This window comes from Manacus vitellinus, unplaced genomic scaffold (genome assembly GCF_001715985.3).
Source record: "Manacus vitellinus isolate BGI_N305 unplaced genomic scaffold, ASM171598v3 scaffold_84_pilon, whole genome shotgun sequence".
Taxonomy (NCBI): Eukaryota; Metazoa; Chordata; class Aves; order Passeriformes; family Pipridae; genus Manacus; species Manacus vitellinus.
In genome coordinates this window covers 210,117-236,872 of record NW_021940840.1, presented here as the reverse complement: position 1 = coordinate 236,872, position 26,756 = coordinate 210,117, and the positions used below count along the sequence as shown (strand labels likewise).

The following is a 26,756-nucleotide window of genomic DNA, read 5'->3' as shown; positions in this document are numbered from 1 at the left end:
CCCCAGCGGTGTCACCTCACCCTGGATGTCCCCATGCCTGTGCATCTTGTGGGAAGTGCAGGACAGAGAACTCCTCTGGCACTGGGAACATCAGTTTCCCTGGCAGAAGTTGGGGTCACTGTGTTCTTTGTCAGGGCTGTTTGGCTTTTTCACTGTGCCTGGAACCACAGGGCACAACAGAATAATCGTGGGCTTGTAGTTCAGACCAAAGTTCTTGAGTGGGGAAAAGCTTATGAGGGTGATCAGGAATGGTTCTCTGTGCTGAGGATATTCCATACTCAGGTTTCTTCTATTCTCCAGCTGAATAAGCTTTTGGCCAGGGGTCTGTCTTTTCCAAGATGTTTTTGACTTGGACTGGACATTTGGATGCCTGGCAGGCTGGAAATGAGACACTTGGCATGATTTTCCTCATTGCAAACACACCCTTCTACGTGCAGTTCTCAGAATGACTCTAGAAATGTTAAGTGCCAAGTTAAATATATGACCAGAACTGAAAACCAGCTTGGCTTATTCTGCTGAAAAGTTTTGGTGTTGTTTGTCTTTTCCCCAAAAGAAATTTTGTATCTTAAAAAAATTGTTACCTTGTCAACATTTTAATTTTTAAACTTCCCTGGAAAGACATGATTATTTTGAGTTTTCTAAACTGTGTGTGTTGCTGTTGCTCTACTGTATTTTTTTTTTTTAATTGAGGTCTAAAATGTGAGATGGCACAATTTTTTGCCTAAATCCATAGGTGGCAAATCCTCTGGAATGAAAAATGTCCCTCTCTCACTTGGTGTCTAAACTGTGACCATGCTCCTGAATCAGTTGTTCAGCTGTAGAGACCCTTCTCTTCTTTTAATTGATATTCTGCCCAATCAGTGTGACTGTGTTAATTGTACATATCAGGAGATGTGTGACCTTAGACCTCAACAAGAACAGAACTTTTTACTATCATTTTGCAGAACTCAGTACTAAAGCCCCCCTAAAGAAATTAAACACAAAATATGAAAGTTGCAGGTTATGTCTGAACTTTTTTAACGACGCCCATAACATACTTTCTCTTGAGTTACTCTGATGTTTGACTTCCAGCTAATTTCTGAAAGGCAGTTGAAACGTTTCTGAGCCCCCAGAGGCTGTGGGAGATGAAGCCACGGGTTAGGGAGCACGTGGGAATTGGCAGGGCAGGGAATGCTGTGTGTGGGCTCAGCCTGGGTGCCTTGTCTGGGTGAGTGCTGAGTGATTCTGCCTCAGAAACACCAAAAATACTCTTTTAACAGCCCATGCAGGCTGTGTTTGGATTCCCTCTGCAGGCTGTGCTGTCAGGAGATGGACTGCAAGTGTTAAAAGAAGCTGCAAAGGCAGAGAGTTCATCCAGCACCCACATTTAAATCTCCAATTTCCATACTGAGCAGTGTCCCCAAATGCTCTTTGTTGTCCTGGAAGATACCTGTGCTCTCCCAGTAAGGAACAGGAATGAAAGTACAGCACCACATTACAGGTTTCTTCTGGGATTCCCTCAGGAATCCTGGGTGTTCCCTCAGGATTTGGCCTTTTGGTGGGGTATCAGTTGCTGGGTATAAATTGCTTTGCAGAACTGTGTTTGCAGCCACTCTGTGTGTGTGTGTTAGAGCCAGGCTGCAGCTTCTTTTGTTGTGCTTTTGCCTGACTGACCTTGTAAAGTGCCTCCTGTGCTGCTTTTGTTTGCTGGGGACAGGAACAAGCCATCAGGATGCCAGCACTGCCTCTGGATGAGCTCCAGCTGACACAAAGGGATCCCAAGACAGGGAAGCTGAGAACTTTGCCAGCACTGGTGAGCTCTGCTTTTCCTGAAACACAAACAAGAACTTTAATAAATAATTGTCTTATACTGGGACTTGGGCAAAACCACCCCTTGGGCTGGGATAGGATGAAATTTGTTCAGCTTGCCTGCTAAATAAATCTCTTTTTTTAATGCATTCAGATAACTGAAATTTCCTTTACCCACCATAACAAAAAGCCCCAAAACGCAACAACCAAACTTACTCTGTTCAACATCTGTGGTAAACTGTGTTTTCCCAGATCCTCTCTTTTAAGGAACAAAATTATGAGTTGATCAGTGATGTCACCTCTGCTGCAATAGAGAAGCTCGGGGAGGTTTTGCAAGCCCTGCCTCAATTTTAGCTCTGAGCTGCAGCTCTGGGATCAGTCCACTCGTGATCTCCCACCCTGTGCCTTCAGTTGGATGAAATCAAAACCTTAAACCCACAGTAACCCTTTTCTCCCAGAAATAAGGCCTGGAGAGAACCTTCTGGGCATGTTGCAGGAGTGGGACCATCACCACCCTGAGCACTCTTGTGGGATGAGGCAGAGCTTGGAGCTGCTGCTCATTGTAATTCTCCTTCTAAGGTGGGAGGATTTGGGCAGGGCCTGGTCAGTAAACCCTGGGAAGTGAAGTGTTTCTGTTTGATGGTTGTGTCAGTTTGAGTTCATGGAATATTGTGCAAGAACCAGTTCAGAGGAAAAAGAGAGAGTTCAAAGGCTTGACATGAAGCTCCTGCTGTTTGTTCTGAAGGTGTGGGAGGATTGCTTTGCAAGGCTTTGGTTAATAGAAAGCAGGGAGCAACATTACCAAATTATCAAGGTCTGGAAATACTGCTGGTAAATCAAGACACAAACCCACTGCCTTGAAGGGTTAAAAAATGGGAAGTTACCAGGGAACTGAATGTTCCTCTCATGAGGAATTGTAGGGCTGGGACAAGGAGTAGTGGGCTCAAAGTGACAGGGGGGAAACTTAGGTTAGATATTGGGAAGGAATTCCTGGCTGTGAGGGTGGGGAGGCCCTGGCCCAGGTTGCCCAGAGAAGCTGTGGCTGCCCCTGGATCCCTGGCAGTGTCCAAGGCCAGGCTGGACGGGGCTTGGAGCAACCTGGGCTGGTGGAAGGTGGAACTGGATGGGTTTTAAGGTCCCTTCCCAGCCACGCTATTCCATGATTCCATGAATGTCAAACTGTATTAAAATGTAACTTTGTGTGTCCTGGAATTCCCGGGGCAGTGCAGGTGTAACTGGGCACTCCCCTGGCTTGGTGTGGGGATTGAGCTCCGTGTCTCTGCTTCCTGCAGCACCCAGACATCAAAGCTGATCGGTCCTTCGTGCTCTACAAACCCCCTCCTGCTGTCAGGGACCCTGCTCTGCTGGAGGAGTTCCTGGAGAGAGCCAAGTTCATTGCAGATGACCTGAACTGGCTCCTGGCTTTGCCTCACGACAAATTCTGGTGCCAGGTAATCGTTGTTTTGTGGTCACTGAGGATGAAGCAGGACCGTGCAGGTGCTTGTAAAAGCCATGAGCTTGAAATCATTTCCATAAAGATTTGTTTGTGCTCGTTGTGTCACTTGGGAAACATTTTAATTTCAATTACTGCACCTTAGAGTGCAAAGAAAGTATTTCCCTATGGATTTTCCACTGTGGATTTTAAGAGTTTGCTTGTATTTGATGGATATGGGAATCCTCTGAGCCCTTTTAAGCGTTTTTGGATCGTCTTTAAACTTAACTGAGATGCCCATGAACTCAACCTATGAATGTGTGAGATTCCCTCCTTCCCATTTCCTTGTCTTTCCGTGTGCCAGGTGATATTTGATGAGACCCTGCAGAAGTGTTTGGACTCCTACCTGTGCCGTGCCCCCCGCAAGTTCGACGGGATGTGGGATTGCCATCCAGAGGTGCAGGATGTGCAGAAATCCCTCCATCACAGCGTCTTCCTCACCTTCCTCAGGATGTCCACCCACAAGGAGTCCAAGGTGAATGTTGCTTTGCCTCCCAGGGCTGTATAACTCGGGGGAAAAAGGGAATTAGAGAAAGGAATCCTGTTTCTGCCCTGCGTGTCCGGTGGTGTTCCTCTCCCCGGTGTTTTTGTCAGTCTGATTTTCCATGTGGAGATGGCAACACTCAGAGCTGAAGTATCTGAACTATGCACTGATTCCTTAGTTGATTGCCTGGATCTCCTTCCTTACATAATGTGTGGTGGTGGGATATGTCATGGTGAGAGGAGAAAGATCAAGTTGGGCTCCGTGTGGCCACATGGAACAGGCTCTTCAGGCCACCATTCCCGAGGGTTCACTCCCTCAGTGTCACAGAATCTGGGCTAATACCTGTCTGTCCTGAACCTTCCCCAAGTTTTGGACACACAGTGAAGTTGCTCTGAGTTACTGTTTTCTTGGCATCATCAGGCATTCAGCCTGGAGAAGGGAAGGCTCCAGAGAGACCTGAGAGCCCCTTCCAGTGCCCAAAAGGGCTCCAGGAGAGCTGGAGAGGGACTGCGGGCAAGGGATAGAGGGACAGGACACAGGGAATGGCTTCCCACTGCCAGAGGGCAGGGAGAGATGGGAGATTGGGAAGGAATTGTTGGCTGTGAGGGTGGTGAGGCCCTGGCCCAGGTTGCCCAGAGAAGCTGTGGCTGCCCCTGGATCCCTGGAAGTGTCCAAGGCCAGGTTGGACGGGGCTTGGAGCAACCTGGGCTAGTGGAAGGTGTCCCTGCCCATGGCAGGGGGTGGGACTGGATGTGCTTTAAGGTCCCTTCCAACCCAACCCATTCCAGGATTCTATAATTAAAGACACACTCAGCACTAATGGTGTGAGTGCAACTCCCACCAGGAGCTGTGGAATTTTCACCAGGCCTTTGGGCAGGATGGATGAGGCACCTTTTGTTTTAGCAACTACTCCCTTGAACTCCTCATTGGTTCTTGATGTGTTATTTGGGGATAAAATATTTAGGAAAGGGCTCGTGGGGGGAGCTGGAGGACTGGGACAGGAGCAGGTAGCAGGAATGCTGGATCCAGCAGCTGGCACCACTTCAGCAGAGGCACTCAACACCTCTGTGGTGTCTTTCATTCCAGGGTCTGATTAAATCTCACTTCTCCAAGAGGCAGGCGAGCATTTGAAACCATTTTACAGCTGAGTGATTTGAGGGGAATGAATGGTCTGTTGTCATGCAGGAGTTCTGGAAACTGGACCTGTCCCTCTGCTTCAGCAGGGAGAACGTGCCCTGCCTTTCACCAGAGCTGAAAACATTCGCTGTCACTGGCAAATTGGGCTTCTGGAAATCCAAAGTCACGTTTCAGATGTTTGTTTCTCAGTGTCAGACCTTTTGTTTTCATCTAGAATTTTGGAAGAAATTCCCTCAGCGTGACGAGTTTTCAGCACAGTGTTCAGCAGTCAGGGTACAGAGCTGCAGCTCCTGGGCCTTTTTCGTGCTTGTCACTGATTCTGTGATCTCTGGTGCCCTGGTTCTGCTCTCCCAGGGTCCAAAAACCTCAGGCTGTGACCTGTTGTGTGAGTGCCAGTGAGGCTGTGCCTGTGCCTGGTCACTCACTCCTGCTCCTGAGCTGTTCTGTGCCAGCTCAGCTGTTTGTCCCCAGGCTGGGGACAAACTCATGAACTGTGGGGACATTTTTGGTTTAACTTTTAGGTAGATTGATTCACTTCACACGAAGAAATCAGTGGCAGTGACAGGCAGCTAGGAATGTGGATGTCTCCACAGAAGCTGTTTCAAGCAGAGCTGCTGCCTTCTCTGAAACCAAACCCTTAACACTCCTCTGAGAGAGGTTTTTAGGGGTGTCATTGTAATGCTCAAGTTACCTCAGAGCAAGGGGGGGATTATCCTTTAAATTACTCCTGTTTTTTTATTTTGTAGGAACATTTTATCACTCCCTCTGTCTTTGGAGAAATCATTTACAACAACTTCTTGTTTGACATCCCAAAGATTCTGGATCTCTGTGTGCTTTTTGGGAAAGGAAATGGCCTCCTGCTCCAGAAGATGATTGGTTAGTTAAAGCCAAGGAACAACTTGTTGCACTTAAGCTTTTCCTTACTTGTGTGACAAGTGACAAGTGGGGTTTTATACCAGTGTTACCACTCTGAAAATGAATTGTTCAGTAGCAACTAGGATCTATCATTTCTAGATCAGACTGTGCTTTTCTTTATTCTTGTGCACTTCATGTGTGCCAAGGAAACATCATGTCATGCTTTGCTGCCCCGAGCTGGGCTCTTGCTTTTTTAGGCTTGAACCAAGGCTCAGTCCTTTCCCATGCAATTAAACGTGTCCTCAGCCACTGGGAGAGGAATGTGAGGGTTCTGTAAAATCCTGGAAGAGATGGGAAGGATCAAACAACTCCTGGGCAAAGAGGGAGGAGGGTTGGGAGCTGGGGCACAGTCCAACTGCTCATGTGAGTGCTTCTGTTCCCAGAGCTGGGAGCCAAGTGAAACGCTCAGCGTGAGGCAACCTCTGCTCTGGGAAGTGGGAGAACTTGAATTTTCAAAGCAGACATTGATGTATTTAGTGCCTCCAAACCACAAACACTTCAGAGTGTTGCTCAAGCTGTGCTTACCCCTGGATTTCTCTGTGTGCACACACAGCCTCAGTGGCAGGGACAGTCAGGAATGTCTCAGCCGTGGATGCCAGAACCTGAGGGATGAAGATGGAGCACATTGACTTAACTTCTGTGTTTATCCTGTGCTCCCTTCACAGGGCAACTGCCTGTGATCTTTAATGTCACCTGAGCACAGCTGGAAGAGTATCTGGGCTTGGATTAAGTGAGCTCTTCTTAGTAAATACTTGCCCCCTTTGAATGAAGCTCATGGGATGAAACTTTCCCCTTTCTTTGCTATTTTTGTCTCATTTCTGAGCTCACTAACAAGAGAGGTGTTAGAGATCATGTGATGCAGCCAGATTTCCAGCCAGAAAAGCTGAGATAAACCTTTGCATTTTTAATCCCTTTATCCTTTTTTTCAGTAACTTCTACTCTAAATTCCTCTCTTGGGCCTCAGAGGTGGGAAGAAAGGCATGACAAGATAGATAGATCTCTTTGAGATGTGAAGCTTAGATTATCTTGGATTTAAATATTCCAAAGAAGACCTGAGTGCATGAAACCTCCTTTGAATTATGCTCTGCAGTGCCACACAATAACTCTGCACACAGGTGGCCAAGGATTTGCCCACCTGGTTATTTCATTATGCTGTGACAATGATGGCATGAGCAGTTCTGGGCTGTAATTCATACCTTCATAAACTTTAGGTTCTTCTCAGGGTTTAAATTTTTCTGAAACTCATCTCATAACTCTTGCCCAAGCTCTGTGCTTGCTGGAGAACTCTTAATTTTCATTGTCTGAACAATAATTCCCAGGAAAATAGAAGCCTCAGTGCTTGGTGAGGATTTATGGCACGGCATTACTCAGTGGAGTATTTTGTAAAGATAATGGAGCCCCAGTAATGTAATAGCAGGTGTTACTAAAGCCTCATTACCTTTAAGAAATATTCTGCAGCACATTTCCAGTGTGTGCTGAACTGTTATCAGTAATTAAAAGTCAACTCCAGTTGTCAAATAAAGGAACTGGGGATGTTCAGTGATAGTATTTGCATTATTCATTGATCCAGCCCCTGGAGCATGAATCATCTGACACCTCCTTTGCTCTGCTCTCATGAGCATGTTCCCACTGCTGCACCTCCAGTGGCACTGGGGGGCTGATGGAGCAGCTTTCTGGGAGCAGGGCCTGTGCTTGGACTGAGGATTGAGCTGGGCCCCTGTCCTACGTGGTCATGAGCTGTGCCTGGGGGGTGTCAGTAATGTCACAGCACAGTGTCACAGGCACAGTGTCAGTAATGTCACAGCACAGTGTCAGTAATGTCACAGGCACAGTGTCACAGGTACAGTGTCAGTAATGTCACAGGCACAATGTCACAGGCACAGTGTCAGTAATGTCACAGCACAGTGTCAGTAATGTCACAGGCACAGTGTCACAGGTACAGTGTCACGGGTACAGTGTCACAGGTACAATGTCATGGGTACAATGTCATGGGTACAATATTCTGGTGCCAATTTGCTCGTTGGTGTCAGTGCCTGAACTAATGGAAATGGTCTCCTTCCCCTTTTCAGAAAATATCTTCACTCAGCAGCCAAGTTACTTCGGTGACCTGGATGAGACTCTGCCCACTGTCCTCCAGGTACTGCTCTCCTGCTGGGATTTCCTCTGGAACTGTGGCAGGGCTTGGAGAGTGGAAGGGAACAGTCATAGGCAGGCAGTTCACAGAATCACAGAATATCCTGAGCTGGAAGGGACCCACAAGGACCATCAGTCCAACTCCTGGCCCTGCACAGACACCCCAAAATCCCACCCTGTCCCTCAGAGCATCATCCAAACCCTCCTGCAGCTCTGGCAGCCTTGGGGCTGTGCCCACTGCCCTGGGGAGCCTGGGCAGTGCCCAACCAGCCTCTGGGGGAAGAACCTTTCCCTGAGATCCAACCTAAACCTCCCTTGATTTTGCTATTGCTTCCTTTCCCTAGTTTATGTTAATGTGTCTCAGGGAGGTTTTGAGCCTTTATCTAAAACTATTCCTTGATGACTCTCCCATCACCTTCCTTCAGCTTCCTGCCTTCCCTCCAGTGAATCTCAAGGAATTTTCATTGGGCAGTTCAGGGGAAGAATTAAACTTAAATCAACAAAATAGAAACCATGAGAGGTAGTTTAACACAGCAGAATGGGTTAGGGATAACACTGCAGGTTCAGGAGCAAGGGAAAATCTGATGCAAGGGGTGCCCTGGGGCCGTGCAAAAGCTATTTAGCACCTCTCCATGTATCAGCTTTCCTTTATATAAACAGCTTTTATGTTCTCCAACCTGAGCAAGCAGGATTCACATTCAGCCTGAGGGGGAAATCAAAGTGTCTTGAAGTCTTTGTACCCTGAAATGTCATGTTTATGTCCTCAAAAAGCTGCCCTATGCACAAAAATAAACACAAGGTATTTACAAGAGCATGTAGTGACTGGCCAAGGGGGGAAGGGCTTCAAACTGCCAGAGGACAGGGTTAGATGGGATATTGGGAAGGAATTGTTGGCTGTGAGGGTGGGGAGGCCCTGGCACAGGTTGCCCAGAGAAGCTGTGGCTGCCCCTGGATCCCTGGAAGTGTCCAAGGCCATGGCAGGGAGCAGAACTGTGTGATTTTTGAGGTCCCTTCCCACTCAAACCATTCCATGATTCCACAATTCTGTATCATTTACCCCAGGACCCCTATAATGTCACTTGACTTTTTGGAAACCCACATTGTTCTTTTTTTTTTCCATGTGTTAAGAAACTGTTGGAGGTAAATCTCAGAGGGGAAACCACAATGTAAAAATATCCTGGGATGCAAGACCAAGCCTTCAATTTAATTACTGGGGAGGGCAGCAGAGATTCCATTTGCTTTTTGTGCTCTGCCATATCAGAGCAGTTTGCAGAAGGGTGGGTTTGGTCACCATTGCAGCTGGCAGCTCCTCCCCAGAACCTTTGCTTGTAAAAAAGGACCACAAAATCTGTCCTGCCAGCCTCAGGGAGGAGGGCAGGAGGGCTTTGGGAATAGCTCACTACCAGGAGGTATTACAGAAACAGTCCCAAGTTGCATTTGGGATGGGCAGTGGTTGTTCCCAGGACAAAGCTTGCCCTGCTCCTCTCTGTTAACACTGCCCTGTCTCTTGGTTTAGGTGTTCAACAACATCTTGCACAAGTGTGGTTTGCAGTGTGAAGGAGCCTCTGCTGAGCCCCAGAAGCTGGAAGAGAAAGTCAGTGTGACTGCAGGGAACATGCCCCTCCAGGTAGGGCTGCTCCTGCCTGGGCTGTGCCTGTTGTGCCCTCCTGTTCCCAAAAACAGCTCACACAGCACGTGGTTCCGTGTCACTGTGCCACTGTCACAGGAGGTGGTGATCAGACCTTCCCACCCTGAGCTGATTGCTTTGCCTGTGTGCATGTCACCCACATCCCTTGTAAAGGGGGAGGTTTGAAACCTGGCAGCTTTTTTGCTTAACCAGCTCATAATGTAACAGAACATCTGACAGAAGTGTCCCCCCAACCCTGGCAGTGAGCAGAGCTGGGCTTTTTCCTTCAGGAGTGTGTGTTTAACCACAATGTACTTTAACTGTAGGTAATTAAGAGGGGTTTCAGGTGCTGGGGACTGTACAAAGACAGGCCCCTGTCAGTGAGAATGGTCTGCAAAATCTTAATCACTCAGTTTTGGGGGGTGCCCTGGAAAAGCACTGGACCAGGCTGCTGAAATCACCCCTTTGACTCCCATGTTTCTGTTTCCCGTGCAGTGCTTCCAGCTACACAGGGAAGAATTCCATATGTGGAGGGTGTTTTGAGAACAAAGCCACTGTCCAGAACAAGATCTGATGAGAATTCCTGTAATTTCACAGGACCTTTAACGAAAGCAAACAGTTAGGATTGCCTTATAGACCTCTGAAGGGTCTAGGAGTTTAAAGGAGTTTAGGAGGTCTTTAGGAGAGATGTTGTCTCTGCCCCCAGACCCTGTAACATGTTTATAGTTTAGACTCTGCAGTCAGGAAAAGGCCTGGCCTGAATATGCTGTGTCCCTGTTGGTGAATGTACTGTGTTCCTGGAAAAACTTGCTCTTCCCTCAGTAACTGCTCTTTCCCCCCCAGGAGCTGAAGGACATTGTGCTGTATTTATGTGACACCTGCACAACACTCTGGGCCTTTCTTGATGTCTTCCCCTTGGCTTGCCAGACCTTCCAAAAGCACGAGTTTTGTTACAGGTACGTCTTGCTCTGCAGGCAGAGCTTGTCCTGGCAAAGTGAAAATACTGAATGTGCTGCTGTGTCCTGTCCCAGTCCCTCCCTCGCTAAGAGGAGACAGATTTAATGCAGAGGCTGCTGGGTTCACACTGACAGGAGCACAGCAGAATGAATAAATGGATAGGGATGTCTAGATTTGCTGTTACATATTCACCTTCAGCACTGTGAGTGATCCCAGAGCCAGGCATCCATGGCAGCTTCAAAACCCAGCTGGACGGTACTTGGTGTGCTCTGCAAAGGGTGGAGAGGGACAAGTTATGGACATAAAGATCTTCCTGCTGTGGGATCCAAGCAAGGGAAGCAGGAAGTATTTTGTAGTCATGGTCTTTCAACAGCTGAAAACAAGTGGGTTTGTTTGATATTATGCCCAAGTCTCATGGTAGAGAGCATTACTGAGGCCTGGCAAAAGCTGAGTGCCTGGGAGAGGGTGACAAGGCAGCCCTGTCACAGCAGGGCTGGCACTGATTCCCTGTGCAGCTCTGGAGCACAATGGGGATGAGTCAGGATGGGCTCAAGGTCCAGACAGCACAGCTTGTCCCACAGAGGCTGCAGGTCCTTGAGTGGCACCTTCCCACATTGCTCCAGGTGGTTTCAGCCCCCACATCACCTTGTGGAGTCTTGCCTTCACCATCCCTTGTTTAGGATTGAGTGAAGTGTTAATTTACTGTCCTTATTTCCCCTGTTTTGTTTGCTTAGTGTGAGCAAACACGGGTTTGTATTTCACTTTTGCTCCCAGTCAAGTTGCAGAGCTCTGAAGCCTTTAGGGAGCACAGGCTGAGTGACCTGCTCTCTGTCCTCCTTGGGTGTTGTCCCCACACTGGATTTTGGAAGGAGAGCAGGTTGCTGGGCTGCTGGTGGCTCTTTGGGCTGGCAAACAGCACTGCTTCCATGCCTGGGCACTCAGAGGGGGAAAACCTTTGGCTTTTCATTCTCCTATTGATGTCAGAGATGTGCTGAGAGTCTCCATCTCTGTGCAGTGAGACAGCAGCAGCATTTCCATCCTCAGTAGGGCCAAATGACTGGGGCTTTGGAATGTGGGGAGGAAAGACTCTTTTGTGTCATCTGGAACCTCTGAGCTCAGCCAATCTGCTGGCACTTGCTAATTCCTCTCCCCCACTAAAAGTATGGACCAGCTTTGCTACTTTTGCCTCAAGGACACTCATTTAGCGTGGTTGGCTCTTAATGAGGGACGTGGACAGAATGTTCCTGCTGGAGTCCAGCCAGACTTTGCTGCAAAGTGCTGGGAACCATCACCATCTCCCTGCTGGTGAGGCAGTGCTGGCTGTGTTCTGGGAGGGCATCTCTCCAGGTCTCTTGGTGCCCTGTCCCTGAAGGAGAGGGTCTGTGTGTGCTGCCTGGAACGGAAACTGGGCCAAACTTTCTCTGATTCCTCCCTGCCCCATCCCATTGGAACATCCTCCTGGGCCTTCAGCACGTGGGATACCTTCAGCTGAACGCCCACCTGGAGCAGAGCTGAGCAGCAAGGCCAGTAAGGCCTGATTGGAAATGATGTCCCACTTCATGTCCAGTGCTTGGCACACAGCAGGAGGGCCAGGAGGGTGCTGGGGTGGGACAGGGTGTTTTGGGGAGGACTCAAACTGGGTTAAGTTTTGGGCCCCTCACGACACTGAGGGGCTGGAGCGTGTGCAGGGAAGGGAACGGAGCTGGGAAGGGGCTGGAGCAGCAGGAGGGGCTGAGGGAGCTGGGGGGGCTCAGCCTGGAGCAAAGGAGGCTCAGGGGGGACCTTCTGGCTCTGCAAGTCCCTGACAGGAGGGGGGAGCCGGGGGGGGTCGGGCTCTGCTCCCAGGGAACAAGGGACAGGAGGAGAGGGAACGGCCTCCAGCTGTGCCAGGGGAGGGTCAGGTTGGATATTGGGAAAATTCCTTCCTGGAAAGGGCTGTCCAGCCCTGGCACAGCTGCCCAGGGCAATGGTGGAGTCCCCCTCCCTGGAGGGATTTAAAAGCCCTGTGGATGTGGCACTTGGGGACACGGTCAGTGGTGGCCTTGGCAGTGCTGGGGAAGGGTTGGATTGATGGTCTCAGAGGGCTTTTCTAACCTGAGCAATTCTGTGATTCTATGTCTGTTGGCTCTTTGCAGGTCTGTGTTTGGGATGTTTTTGGGTTGGGCAGATGGGTCAGATAAGTACCAGGGAGCTTTTTGAATGCATTTCTTTCCTACCTCTTCAAAGGCACCTCAATGGTTTCCTAAGAGTGTGATTTCCTTCCAGTGCTGCTCTTTCTCATGTGTGTGCCTGTGTTTTGGGGGGAAAAAATAACAAAATGGGTGATGCTAAGGAGTACAGCTGGTGAGGAGGGTTTAATGAAACCAGCCATTTGGTTTGTCTTTTAGCAAATGATTTTTGGAGCCTCAGCTGACAGTTTCTGGTTTGTTCCCCCCCTTTCTACAGGTTAGCTTCATTTTATGAGCTGGCAATTCCTGAGCTGGAATCTGCAATCAAGAAGAGGCATTATGAGGATAACAGGTGAGAATGGCTGCAAGGGTTGGCCTTGGCTTTTCAGAGAGGCTTCCCAGGGCTGAGTTAAAAATTCACTTCATGCTGCTTTACCCATCCCTGGGGAATCTTTCTGTCCCTTTTCTTGTGCTGCTTCGAAGAGCTCTGAGGAGATGACACTTGTAATTCCAAATTTTCCTGGGCAATGGGGTGACTAATCATTTCTTTTGGTGCTGTGTAAGAAGGAATTTGATGGGAAGTGCATTCCAATTGTAACCAAGTGTGAGAACATGGGTGATATCTCTTTGTACAGCTTGGCCTCATTGGAAGGCACAGGCTGTGCTGGTACACTGGGGGTATCCTGTGTGGAGCTGTCAGGACAACTGGGGGTTGAGAAGAGCTTTGTGTAGAGCATGGATTTTCCTTAATGCCTGTGAAGTGGCTCCAATCTCTGGTCTTTGCAGCAAGGAAGTGATTCTGCTGATGAAATCCCTCTTTTAGAAGGTTGACTCTGGCATGAAGGTGTGTTACAGATTCTTGTGCTGCCACCAACAGTGTCTTTTGCTCTCTCTGAAGTGTTTTTGCTGATTTGTGGAGGAGGATTTCACATTCCAGGAAGAAGATGATAGAAGCTTTTCACATCCTAATAAACCAAGTCTGTCTGCAGCCCATCTTGGAGAGCAGGTATTGGCACTTGGCTCTGTGCTCCTCGCCAGGTATTTGATTGCTGGGGGGGGAAACTGTTTCCTCATTTACAAATTTATTGGAGAAAATGAGCAGATACTGCTATTTGTCTTGGGGCTGCAGCCAAAGACTTGGCTGAGATCAGAATTCTCTTGTCCTGTGTATCAGGAATGTTCCAGATGAAGCTGTTTGGTCCAGAATCTCTGTGATGAGCTATGGTCCAAGGAGCTTTCTAACCTCAGTTTATGCAAATTCTAATTGTGTGTGTAGACACCTTGGCTGAGACCCCACAGTAGAAGTGGTGCAGAGTTAGAGATCACTGAAAACAGTCATTTTAAACCTGGATACTGCTGCCTTTATCTAGTTCTTCCCCACTCCTGTTGGGAAAATTGTTAACTGATAGCACTGAGTAATCTCAAAAGGAAGGCAAGTATAAACTAACCTGATTTGAAAGAAAAGAAGTGAAATGACCCAAAACTGTAGTGTGGGGACAGAGCCAAGAGCCTGGATCCCAGCTGCCAGCCCAGTGCTCCCTTGGGCTGGTCTCTCCTCACCTGTGCTGGAGCTGGTGTAGGTTGCTGGGCTCTGGGGCTCTTGCTCTGCTTGGATGTTTCCCCTGCTTTGGCAGCAGTGGAACTGTCCAAGATGAGCAGTTTATTTGTGGAATTTATGGAATCACGGAGTATCCTGAGCTGGAAGTGACCCACTGAGCCCAACTCCTGGCCCTGCACAGGACACCCCCAAGAATCACCCCATGATTCCTTATGAGATTGGATTTGCTTCCTTGACTTCCTCTGAGACCTGGACTTTATCCCTCAGTCTGTCTGTGCTGTAAATCCAATCCTTCAAGGGGCAACAGCAGCCTTGCCTTTCCCCTGCTTCCCTGGGGTTGGCTTTCAGCACCCACTGGAATACTGAGAGTGTCAACAAACCAGAGTAATGTGTTCAGATCCCTCAGTTGTAAGGACTGTCAACACTTCAGAGGAATTAAGGGGAATGGCTCTAAGCTCCAGGAGGGCAGGGAGAGATGGGATACTGGGAATCCTTCCCTGTGAGGGTGGGGAGGCCCTGGCCCAGGTTGCCCAGAGAAGCTGTGGCTGCCCCTGGATCCCTGGAAGGTCCAAGGCCAGGTTGGAGCAGCCTGGGCTGGTGGGAGGTGTCCCTGCCCATGGCAGGGGGTGGGCTGGGGAGGTCTGGGCACTGTGACCAGGGGTGCAATGGGAGTTTGCTGGCACAGGCTCTTGCACAGGTGAGCACATACTTTCTGGGAGGTTCACTGCTGTAATCCCAAGACATATAATACAGGCACAATTACAAAGGCACCACACACCCTTTTCTGCTCACTGCAAGTCTGAGGCATCAAACTATTTGCAAAGCCTGTCTTGTAATTCTGACTGTGATACAGCTTTAGATGTAGCTGCCTGAAATGTTTGCTGAAGCCATGAGAGGGACTTGTTTCCATTTGACCCTTTGCTCCCGTGAAAGCCAAAAAGTGACCTAGAATCTGTTTTTAAATGGGGTGTTGCCTTGGTGTGTGAGTGTGACTGGTTTGGCTGGTGAGGCAGAACATGGAGCTCGTGCAGGGGGGCAGCCTTAGCTCTGAGTGTTCACCCTGCTGTGTTTTCTGCAGCTGTGAGAATATTCAGCCATTTATTGAGGAATTTCTACAGATCTTCACCTCAGTGCTTCAGGAGAGGAGGTGAGTCTGGCTGGGAAGGAGCCCGAGGGGAGGCACCTCCTTCCTCCCCCATTCTTTACACCAGGATTGCCTGAGACAGCGTTATGAGGCTTTGGGGAGTTAGAAATCATTCCAAGTAGTTGGGAGAGCTGCAGTGAGAGGATTTCAGCCTGCAGCACAGCCCTCATTGTAAAGGTGAGGAGGGTGCTGCATGACACTGAGGAATGTTATTCTTCACTCTCTTTAATCCAGGCTCTCAAAGAGGAGAGTAGCAATTTAGCCATTAGCTCCCTTGACAAGTTAGGCTGTTATTAGTGACCTGTGCTTTCCAGCTGGGGTGACCACACCAGGAAGATATTAAACACTAATGCTGGACATGCAAAGTGAGTGGCAGAACTGGGAATTCCATCTCGTCCTCCTGGCTGTGCTGGCATTCTGAGCACGTTCACACCATAAAGCACATTTCCCTGTAATGCAGCACTGGGTTACAGCCCCTCACACTGAGGGTGTTCCAGCTGGCTCTGAGGGCCTGGGGGGAGTGTTGCTGCAGTGTAGTGGGAGCAAAATCAGGCCTGGCAGGAATCCAGGGCTGGGTGAGAGGTTCTGTGTGTTCCTACCCGAGCACTGAGGCAGTCAGGGAGGCACAGCAGGGGTGGGAGTGGTAATTAATCGAGTTCAGCTGATTAAACTTGCATTCTCAGATTTCTCCGTGACTACGACGAGCTGTTCCCCGTTGAGGACGATGTCAGCCTGCTCCAGCAGGCATCCTCCACTCTGTATCCTCTGCTCTCACCTTGGGGGTTGGATTCTTCACTCCAGGGACGTTTCCTCTGTTGCTGCCTCTGGTTAAGCTGCAACGAGTGCTGGAAACTTTCCCTTAAAAAAAAAAAAGGAGAGGGAGGCAGTTGTTGCCCAGAGAAGCTGTGGCTGCCCCATCCCTGGAAGTGTCCAAGGCCAGGTTGAAGCAACCTGGGCTAGTGGAAGGTGTCCCTGCCCATGGCAGGGGGTGGGATGGGGTGAGCTCTAAGGTCCCTCCCAGCCCAAACCATTCCATAGGTGTTGATGTAGGCACAGGCTTGGGAGCCACTGACAGTCATAGTTACTCCAAGGTGATCTCGGAACGCGCACACCCAGGAATGTCCTTAACTCTGCCCTCAGAGACGAGACCAGGACAGCCTATATCCTCCAGGCAGTGGAAAGTGCCTGGGAAGGGGTGGACAGGAAGAAAGGACAGGTTGTGAAAGATCCAGCAGCAGCAGCAGCAGCATCTACTGGAGCATCAGCAGTAGTGGAGAGCTCTGCTGAGGACAGGGAGGATCCAGGAGCTGCCTGTGCACCGGGGAATGAGGTGGGTACAGCCTGTGGGTGGGACAGGGCTCTGCTCTGCCTGCCCTTCATTCTTTGTGAGGACAGGCTTGGTTTGCTCAGTTTTGGAGACAACATGAGATTTAGTGTCATTTCTGACCTTCCCTGGATCTCAGTGCAGCCCCACATGCCTTGGGAAATGAGAATTGAATCCACACCTGAATCCCGCTTTATCTCTCAGCAAATGGCTTGTAACTCCCATGGCTTGGGTTTTCCCTTGCTGGGGATTAGTCAAATACTCTGCCCCATCCCTGCAGTTCATGTGCATATTTTTAAATGCACAGCTTTGAGGAAGGGATTCTGCAGAGTGTCTTTGCTGGCTTGGGGACTGACAAAAGCACTCGTGTGCCCATCTCTGTTCAGATTCAAACAGCTGATTTCTCTTCTTTTGACTCCAGTCCTGGAGTTCTGTGTGTTTAAGCTCTGGTAGCCCAGACTGCTGCTCTCCCTTTGTTTCTGAGCTCTCCTGCCTGCCCTCAGCTGCTGTCCCTGGCCAGTAACCCCAGTTTGGTACCCGCAGTGTGCTGGTGCAGCGGCCGCGCCCGTCGCCTGCGTGTCCGGCGTGGAGCTGGACTCCCTCATCTCCCAGGTGAAGGACCTGCTGCCTGACCTCGGGGAGGGATTCATCCTGGCCTGCCTGGAGGAGTATGGATACAACACAGAGCAGGTGATCAACAACATTCTGGAAGATAAGCTGGTGCCACACTTGGACAAGCTGGACCGAAGGATGCAAAGGTGTGGCATGTGTGGCTCTGAGAAGTTGCATGTGTGTATTTTTGGGGTGTATAACTGCAGTGAGAGCTTCTCCTTGTCACCTGCCATCAGCTTTCTGCCAAGGGGTAGAACGTTCTCTGCTCAGGGTTTGAGTAGAGCAGGTTCTGGGCTGTGATTTGTGACAGGGACAAAACTGCTTGTACATTAAATGCTCAAGTAAGCACCATTAAAATTCCGTCACTGGGACACTGGGCTGGGCAATAGAATGTGTTGCCTTCAAAAGTTATTTTGCTGCAGAGTTTGGGGTGGTAGGTGTGGAAATCCCAGGTGTCCTGCAGGGAAGGGGCTAGTTCAGCTGCAGCTCACCCTGCAGGGTCAGACGTGGTTATCCAACAGGCTGCTCTGGGAGGGAAGTTAGACCAGAGAGAGGCTGGGACTGGGAATTCAGACCCATTTTTATGTGTCCTCTGACAAACTTGCCAGGCTTGCCCTGCTTGCCTGTGTTGTACAAGGGGTTGATAGCTGGTGGCAGGATTGAGTTGCTGGAGTTTGTCTGCAGCTGTGAGTGTGTTTTTGTGCTGCACCAGCAGTTCCTGACGGAGTGTCAGGATGTGAATGTGCTGTTTGTTCACATTTCATGGAGGAGTGGGCAGACTGTCTCACTGTTGCGTTAAAGGGAAGCATCTTTATCAGAAAAACTATGGAAAAAAAATCCTAGTTTTTCAACAATCTTGGTGCTCCCAAGTCAGATCTGCTGACTTTGGCACAACTGGTGCAGGGTGAGCTTAAGGAAGGGTTGGTTTTTCTGCAAAGCCAGCAGTTAAATGAGATAGGGCTGGATTTTTTTCCCACCCTGCCTTTTTCATCTTGAAACAAAGCTGTTAGTTCAATAGGAAATGTCCAATTCTGATCCCTGCTGATTTATGGGTGAGCCCAGCAGCGTTTGCAGCTGCCCAGCTGAGCTCACTGCACACCAAAATCAATGTCAGAGAACAGCCTTTTGTCTTACAAGTTGAACAAACGTAAACCTGGAGCCGTGAGAAAGATTTAAGGAGGAACCACAGGGAGATAAATATCTTGCAATCAGCAGCAGCAAATTATTGGAATTTTTTCCAGCATGTAATTCATCATACTTAGTGTTTGTCTTTACTGAGTCAGTGTGGAGAGCAGGCAGTCTGTTGAATATTCCGTGGTGCTGCAGGGTTTGACTTGCTCTGAAAGGAGCAGCAGAGTTTCCTTTTGGCTTTCTGGGAGTTGCTTTAGTTTCCCCACAAGGATTAGATTTGGAAGCTGCCTTGTAGCTCAGACTAGAGCTGTGAAGTGAAAGGTTGACCCAGAACCTCAGGCAGGGTCTTGGTGTGCTCTGGATGACTTTGGGACTGTCAAAGGATAAACCAGGGGCTTAGGGAGGAGAGGATTTAGTCTTTCTCACTTCACATTTGTTTTTATCCTCTCTCCCCTTGTTTTTTCTAACAGGCAGCTGAAGCCAGACCCTACTCCCCTGGTCACCTCCCGCTGTAATGTTTTCCAGAATGATGAGTTTGATGTTTTCAGCAGGGACTCAGTGGATGTGTCTCGGATACAGAAAGGCAAGAGGTGAGTGTCGTGTCCCTGCTCATTAACTCTGTGTGGCAGGAGGAATAAATCCCTGTGAACCTGCACATTTATATCTCCTGCAAGCCTCCTGCAGGGGTGTGTTGGCAGGGGGTGAGGCTCCATCAAAAATGTTTCCCACCTGTGTGTCTGGGAAAGGAAAGTGAAGTATGAGGGGTGTTGGTCTCAGGTGGTGTTTTTCCTAATTGGCTTTGCTGTGTCTGCTGCTGGAGGTGGCTCTGCCAAGCTCATTTGTAATGTCAGGCTCTTGCTCCTTGGGCTTAATGTTAAACTTGTACTGAGCAACAAAACCTTGAAAAGGACCATCTCTGAGCCTGGGATTGTGACTCAGAGCTGAGAATAAATAATGATCTGGTTTAGAGCCAAGAGAAGCTTCAATATCCATCTACTTCAAAATCTGATAACACTGAGTGCCTCAGACACCTCGTGTTGTTCCTGCAGCCGTGAGCCTCCTGCACAAGGGCATTTGGAGTCGTGGAGTAGTTTGGGTTGGAAGGGACCTTTAAAGGTCACTTAGTCCAGTCTCCCTACAATGGGCAGGGATTTCTATAAAACCCCACCAGTTTTTACTTTGTTTTCTGCCCAGTTTGGTGTGTTGTGCTGTGCCACACTCCGTGCAGATTTAGGTGCTGGCTCTCCTTGATATCAACTCTGCCTCTATAATGAGGTTCCCTTGTTTCAGATTCTTTTTAGTCCTATCACAGAATCACAGAGTGGTTTGGGTTGGAAAGGACCTTAAAGCCCATCTTGTTCCACCTTCCACTACACTCTAAACACTGTCTGTAACCAGCCAAGTGTGATCTCTATGTTGGGATGTAATTACACAGAAGATAACTAGAAATCTGGGTGGAATTTGAGCCACATGACCATGAGAGCTCCCAGTTAAGGTTTTGGTTGCAAAGCTGCATCAGCCTCTCAGGAGAAACCCACTTTTGTCCCAAGTCCAGCTTCTCAGGGCAGTGCCACTGTGCTGATCCTGGTTTGGCTGGGCAAGAAAGGGATTTCTTTTCTCTCTGGCCAAGACTTTTGACACATCCCATGGCTAAGAATTCACAGACCTCACCTTCCTCCTCGTGGTGTTGCCTCGCTCAGTGCAGGCAGGTGCCCTGTGCACGGCTGTGTTGGTTTATCCCTCAATCCCAAAGCCTTCCACAGGTGAGCTGGGCAGACAGGGATAACCCAAAGCCTTGCACAGGTGAGCTGGGCTCTCCCTGTCTCCCAAAGCCTTGCACAGCTGGGCTCTCCCTGTCTCCCAAAGCCTTGCACAGCTGGGCAGCTGCTGCAGCAGCTGGACAAGGCCAGAGAGCCCCGGGATCAGCACAGAGCACCCAGTGGCTCGGAGCTCCCTCTGCAGATCACTTGGAGAGCTCTGGGAGCTGTGGATGATCCCTGGGCTGGGCTGGAGGGCCCTGCTCCCACGGCACTGCCCTCCAGCTGTGTGGGAGGCTGAGCCTTCTCTCCAGTGGCACCATCACTCCTGGAGAAGTTCTCATCTCTCCTGCTGCAGTTACATGAACTCTTGGGATTATCCACTCACTGCTGCTCTTCTGGTGTCTTTTGGCCTCCCTCAGGCTGTGTCTTCATTTCAGAACAGTTTTTACACTGAGAATGCTCTGCAGGACTCCAGGCACGTTATTTCTGGTCTGAGTGGTTTGAAATGTGGATGTGACCAGCTGTGATGGGCATTGTACACCCTCCACCCAAAGCTGACCACATCTAACTCAATCCAAGGATAAGCTGAGGTACCTGGCTCTCCAGGATTTAACACTCAGCACTCCATAAATACCCAGAGTGTCTTTTCAGCACTGAAAATCCCACTTCCTCAGTGGTTCTTCCACCAGCAAGAAGCCTGATGTTTTACCCAAGCATTGGAGTAACAGGGCTCTCCAGGCTTAGTTTGAGATCTGCTTTGGATTGGAATTGTATCAATATTTAATTCTTTCTCTTTTTTTCCTCCTTCTCAATGCCTTTTGCTCACCAAATTCTCTTGTGTTCAGTCTGTTGCTAAGCATGATGTCACTTAAAGAGCCAGAGCAGGCTGGGTCCTGCTGCACTGGCCACTGTGAGCAGTTTGGGGCAGGGCCTGTCCTTGGGAAAGAGAAATCCAGGCAGGATGAGGAGAGAAAGGAGGGTGAGGAAATGAATGTACCAGCACAGACTCTGCTGATCCTGAAAAGTGATCCCACTTGTCTGTGCCTGTCCAGCCTTAGTTGTTTCACTTGAATCTGTCTCCTAAGTCAGGGCATGCCCTCAGCACCATGGGGCCAGAGGAGCTGTCCCACTGTTTTTCCTGGGATTGGTGCCATTTCACACAGCTCTGCAGTCACCAGACCAGCTGGGCAGGAAGCAATTACCCAGTGCTGAATGCCCACGGGAGCTGTTATCCCAGTGATCCCAGCCTGGGGATGTGTGAACTCACTGCATGCTTGGGAGGGCATTGTGCAGCTGAATGCAGGCCTGGAACGGTGAGTCATGGGAGAGAGGGACCCACATGGAGCTGCAAACTTCCTTTGTTTGGAGATTCTGAATGGAAATCAGGCTGCTTGGATCACCTCCCCACTGCCTGGTGCTGTGTCACCTCAGTCTGTCCCCTCCTGAGTCACTGCCACTACCCTGCACAGGTTCCTTCTGTGGTAATATCCACTGGTGCCTGTTCCTCCTGGACTCTGAGGGCTGCAGGCTGTACTGGGAATGCCAGACAGTGGAATCCCTTGTTGTTCTTCTGTAAATATGTACTTATCTGGTCTGAAAAATGGGAGTTCAGACCTTATGCTTGTGCAGCTTGAGACATTCAGTGCCTGCTTTTTAACACCTCTGGTTCCTGCTCTTCCCTTCTCTAAAATTACTATAATTTACTTGCCTTCTAAACTTAAAAAACAAAGCCCTTGCAGTGCTCTGAGAGGTTGAATCACAGTCATTATCTACTGTTTTGCTCTTTGCCTTGTTAGTTGTGTTGACTCTCATCCTCACTCATGGTTTGTGGCTCTCCTGGTGCTCCTTGGCCACATCTCTGCTGGAGTAGGATTGCACTTGGTCTCCTGGAAAAGCTTCCTCTCTGTCTCAAAGGGTGGTGGTGGCCTCCAGTTCCTGCTCTGATCTGCTGTGGGATCTTCCCAGGCTTCTGCTTAAGAGTGACTTTGTTCCAAGCCAGAAGTGGATGGTTTGAGTGGCCAAAGTGGACAAATGACCCCACTGGGACCACTCCATCCAGATTTGGGCCCCCCCAGGACAGGAAGGACGTGGAGCTGTTGGAGCAAGTCCAGAGCAGGTCGATGGGAGGAATGGAGCAGCTCTGCTGTGAGGAAAGGCTGAGAGAACTGGGGTTGTTTAGTCTGGAGAAGAGAAGGCTCCAAGGTGACCTAATTGTGGCCTTCCAGGGCCTGAAGGAGCTGATAAGAAGGATGGAGAGGGATTATTTACAGGAGCTTGGAGTGCCAGGACAAATGGGAATGGGTTCAAACTGACAGAGTAGGTTTAGATGGGATATTGGGAAGGAATCCTTCCCTGTGAGGGTGGGGAGGCCCTGGCACAGGTTGCCCAGAGAAGCTGTGGCTACCCCTGGATCCCTGGGAGTGTCCAAGGGCAGGTTGGATGGGGCTTGGAGCAACCTGGGCTAGTGGGAGGTGTCCCTGCCCATGGCAGGGGTAGGGATGGGATGAACTTTAAGGTCCCTCCCAACCCAAACCATTCCATGACTCCATAAGTCAGCAAGGAAACAGGTGGGTCTAAGGGAGTGCTTGTGGCCTTGGAAAAGAGACTTGTGTTGCTTCATCTCCCACTGACAGGGGCAAAACCACCCTCTGGGGCAGTTGTGACACCCTGCCTGTGTCTGTCCCTGTTTTGTGCTGCTGTGCAGGAGGGAGAAGGACACGACCAGGAGCCTGGTGAACGACAAGAGCCTGGTGCTGGAGCAGAGGGAGAGGTACAGCCAGTACAGGGTGGTGGTGGAGGAGCTGCCCCTGGGCCCGGGGCAGGCCCAGCCCTACGGGGACTACGAGGACGAGTACGACGACACCTACGACGGCAACCAAGTGGGGGCCAACGACGCCGACTCGGACGATGAGCTCATCAGCAGGAGGTGGGTGGGCAAGGGGAGCTCGGGGGGAACCACCACGGCCTTGGGTGGGTCCCACACACCTGGTCAGGGCTGGCTTTGGGCTCTGCCCCTCCGTGAGCACGTGTGTCCTCCCCCCACCTTCAAACCAGCCCTCTGGCTGCTGCTGCTCTCTCTGTGACACTTGGGTCTCCCTTCTCCTGTGGGTTGAGAGTCTTGCCTGTGCCAGGGCATTCTCTGGCCTCCACTCAGCCATTGCCTCGAATCCAGCTGCAAATTTGCTCATCAGCAAAACCAACTGGAGACTTTGCCATTGTGTTGAAACTCTGCTTGTAGAAACCACCCTGCAACAGGGAAAAATGGGCCAGTTTGGACAGTTGGTGTAGCTGGGCAACCTAAAACAGCTGGTTAGGAAAGGAAAACTTCAAAATCTGGGGAACTGCATGACTGGACTTCTCCCTGCCAGTCCCCTCTGATGTCTCCAAGTGCTGACAGCTGGAATTCAGACCCTCATGGGCTGCTCAGCACTGTCAGAAGGACTGGCAGCTGCAGGCAATCAGCTTTTAGGAAGCAAAGGGTTGGTTTGGGATGGAGGCTGTAGAATATTTGTTTTAGACATATGAGCTGGGGATAGAAAACACGTGGTTTAAAAGCTGCTTTAACACTTGTCTGAAAGCAGCCTTTTCAATTCTGTATTATGAAGATGTCACTGTTCTTAACATCAAACCAAAATGAAGCTTTGGGCTTCCTTTGTCCTTTTTTTTCCCCTCCTAAAGTGTGATGAGGGTTCAATTTAAATCCTTTTTGTGGTTTGCCTGGTAGTGTGGCACCCAGGTCTTTTCCCCTGTTTCAGTGCTCACTCTCCCCAGAAACAATTAGTGGATGTTTCTGCTGAAAACTGGATCTGAGGGTGTGAAATAACAAAGGTTTTTCTGGGTTTACATTTATTTCTTTGACAGTGGAACAGTGGGTCTGAATTCCAATAGAATTTAAGCATACACACAAATATATATATTTTAAAGAGTAAAAGTCATGTGGTAAATTGTGCCTCCACCCCCAGGCCCTTTGCTCTGTGTGTCCAGGGTGATTCATAAATCCTGATAGATCTCTCCAAGGATTTCCCCCTGTGTGAAACTGGGCCACAGCATTGAAATTTGGGCTCCATGGATAACCCCTGACCACTCACAGAGGGTTTGGAGCACAACACTTGCTGAGCATCAATGTTTCTGTCTGAGTTTGGACTCGAGGTTTGGGGGTTCCTGGCTGGGGAGCTAAAGCTCAACAAAGGATATTCCTTACTAAAGCCCCCTTTCCCAAAGGAAGCAGTTGTTTGCTTGGAGAAATTCCTTGTGAGGTTTGAGGTTTTCCCTGACCTGCTCCTTTTTTTTTTAACTATTATTATTTTCAGTGACAACTCCATAGTGAACATTCCCCAGTGAAGAATGTGTTCATTAATTACCCTGAGGAATGTGTCATTAGCTGCTGAGTTTCCTTCCTTGTGTTTTCTTTTCTTCGGGAAAAAGTCCATGAAATTTGTAGAACTTCATTTTTTAAGGATGTGATGCAAAGCAAGAAGGTTCAGTGAAGTGTTTGTGGCTGCAGTGACTTCCTTGCTGACTGTCTGTGGGTTTGTTCTCAGGCCATTCACAATTCCTCAGGTCCTCAGGCCTAAGGGACAGGAGGAGGGACAGGAGGAGGAGGAAGAGGATGAAGAGGAGGAGGAGGAGGAAGCTGAAAAGGAAAGAACAAAGGTGACCCTGATTTACCCTGTTTCTTCCCTGCAGGCTGATGTGGAGCAGATTTTGGAGTGACTCTTTCAGCAGAGGCAGAGGCTGGGCTGCTGGGCTGGGACACATCCCCCCGACAGCTCCGCTGCTTCCCGGGATAACCAGGCTGGAGCAGGGACTTTTACTGCCTGGGGAGCTTTGCTCTGCTCTGTTCCAGAGCCAGGCAGTGCCAGCAGAGCACCCTGGGGGTCCCTGGGGCTCTGTCATGGCTGGGCTGGCAGGGGGGCTGTGGGGAGGGGCCTCAGCCAGCACCGGTGCCAGGGGGTGTTCAGAGCCCCTGGCACAATTCCTGCAGGGATAATGAACCGGGGACTAACTCTGTTCCTGCTCTAGGATTTTGCAGGGTGCTGATGGGTTTCCTGACCTCTTCCCTCCCTTCTTTCCAGGACCACTTTGTGCAGGACCCCGCTGTCCTGCGGGAGAGGGCCGAGGCCAGGCGCCAGGCCTTCCTGGCGAGGAAGGGGTAAGCAGGGATCAGCCTCTGGGGGGTGAATCCCCGGCTCTGCAGTTGGCAGGTGTCTTGTTGCTGACTGGAATGGCTGAGGGTGTTCCTGTTCCTGACATTCCTGTACATCAGGGTCACCACCACCGTGGTGTGAACTTCCTCACTTCTGCTTCACTGCTGGTTGTTCTATCCCATTGAATGGGTTGGCTTGTCGTGGAGTCGTGGAATGGTTTGACTGGGAAGGGACCTTAAAGTTCATCTCATTGCTCCAAGCCCTCTCCAACCTGCCCTTGGACACTTCCAGGGATCCAGGGGCAGCCACAGCTTCTCTGGGCAACCTGGGCCAGGGCCTCCCCGCCCTCACAGCCAACAATTCCTTCCCAGTCTCCCATCTATCCCTGCCCTGTGGCAGTGGGAGCCATTCCCCCTTGTCCTGTCATTCCAGGCCCTTTATCACAAGCAGCAGAACCCTTTGCAAGGCAGGATCTTGGAGAGCACAGCTTCCAGAGCTCCAACAGCTCCTGCAGGGATTTGGGGGCAGTTTAACAGCTATGTTCAGCTCTCAGTGTGTCAAAGGACACAGTTGTGGTGTGGCTGATGCTGATCCTGGGCTGTTGTGGATCCCTGGGACGAGCCAAGGCCTGAGGGCTGAACTCCTCATCACTGGGTGTTTTGGGGGTGTGGGATTCTGTCCCCAGCTGTGCCATGTGCTCGTTGGGATGTCCCTTCCTGTGTCCTGCAGGTACAAGCACGACAGCTCTGCCGTTGTTGGGAATGCCAAGGGCCACGGGCAGAACCGGGAGACGGTGCAGGAGCGGAGGAAGAAGGAGGCGAACAAGAGCACCAGGGCCAACCACAGCCGGCGGGCCATGGCCGACAGGAAGCGCAGCAAGGGCATGATCCCCTCCTGAGGGACTCCTGCCGGGGGTGGCACCGTCCCCAGCCTCCTGCTCGGGAGTTGGTGTCCTCGGCATTCCCTGTGGTCAGGGGCTGGATGTCCTGGTTCAACACCTGGCACTGCAGCTCGCCTGGAACGGCGTTCCCTGTGGGAGCGCTGCCTGTTCCCGGGGAGGAGCAGGCCCTGAGCCTCCTCAGTTCACAGACACACACGTGTGTGCTGGTGGCTGCACCCAATACACTGGACAGGCTGCACCAGCCCCTCCTTCCCTTTTGTACTATTTATAATTCGCAGAGTTTTATTTTCATACTGATCCCTGTGCCCTCCCTGCCACTCCTGAGGGCTCTGTGGCCTCCCTGGGACAGCCCCCAGCTCTCTGCTCCACTGAAATGCCTTATCCTGAACTGGAATCATAGAATATCCCAAGGAAGGGACCCACAAGGATCATCCAGGCCAACTCCTATCCCTGCACAGACACCCCAACATGTCCCTGC

General features: G+C 50.2%; 1 protein-coding gene across 1 annotated transcript; it reads left to right on the top strand.

Moving 5' to 3' along the window:
- Positions 1 to 435: 435 nt before the first annotated feature.
- Positions 436 to 26,756, top strand: ASCC2 (activating signal cointegrator 1 complex subunit 2). Its single transcript, XM_029964931.1, has 19 exons — positions 436 to 459; positions 1,697 to 1,792; positions 3,081 to 3,239; positions 3,585 to 3,755; positions 5,648 to 5,777; positions 7,886 to 7,953; positions 9,466 to 9,576; positions 10,420 to 10,532; positions 12,979 to 13,053; positions 13,600 to 13,707; positions 15,338 to 15,406; positions 16,087 to 16,161; positions 16,544 to 16,733; positions 17,271 to 17,485; positions 18,941 to 19,060; positions 22,935 to 23,156; positions 24,772 to 24,883; positions 25,306 to 25,382; positions 26,107 to 26,756. The coding sequence occupies exons 2-19, from the start codon at positions 1,712 to 1,714 to the stop codon at positions 26,273 to 26,275; spliced, it is 2,265 nt and encodes a 754-aa protein (XP_029820791.1). The 5' UTR covers positions 436 to 459; positions 1,697 to 1,711; the 3' UTR covers positions 26,276 to 26,756.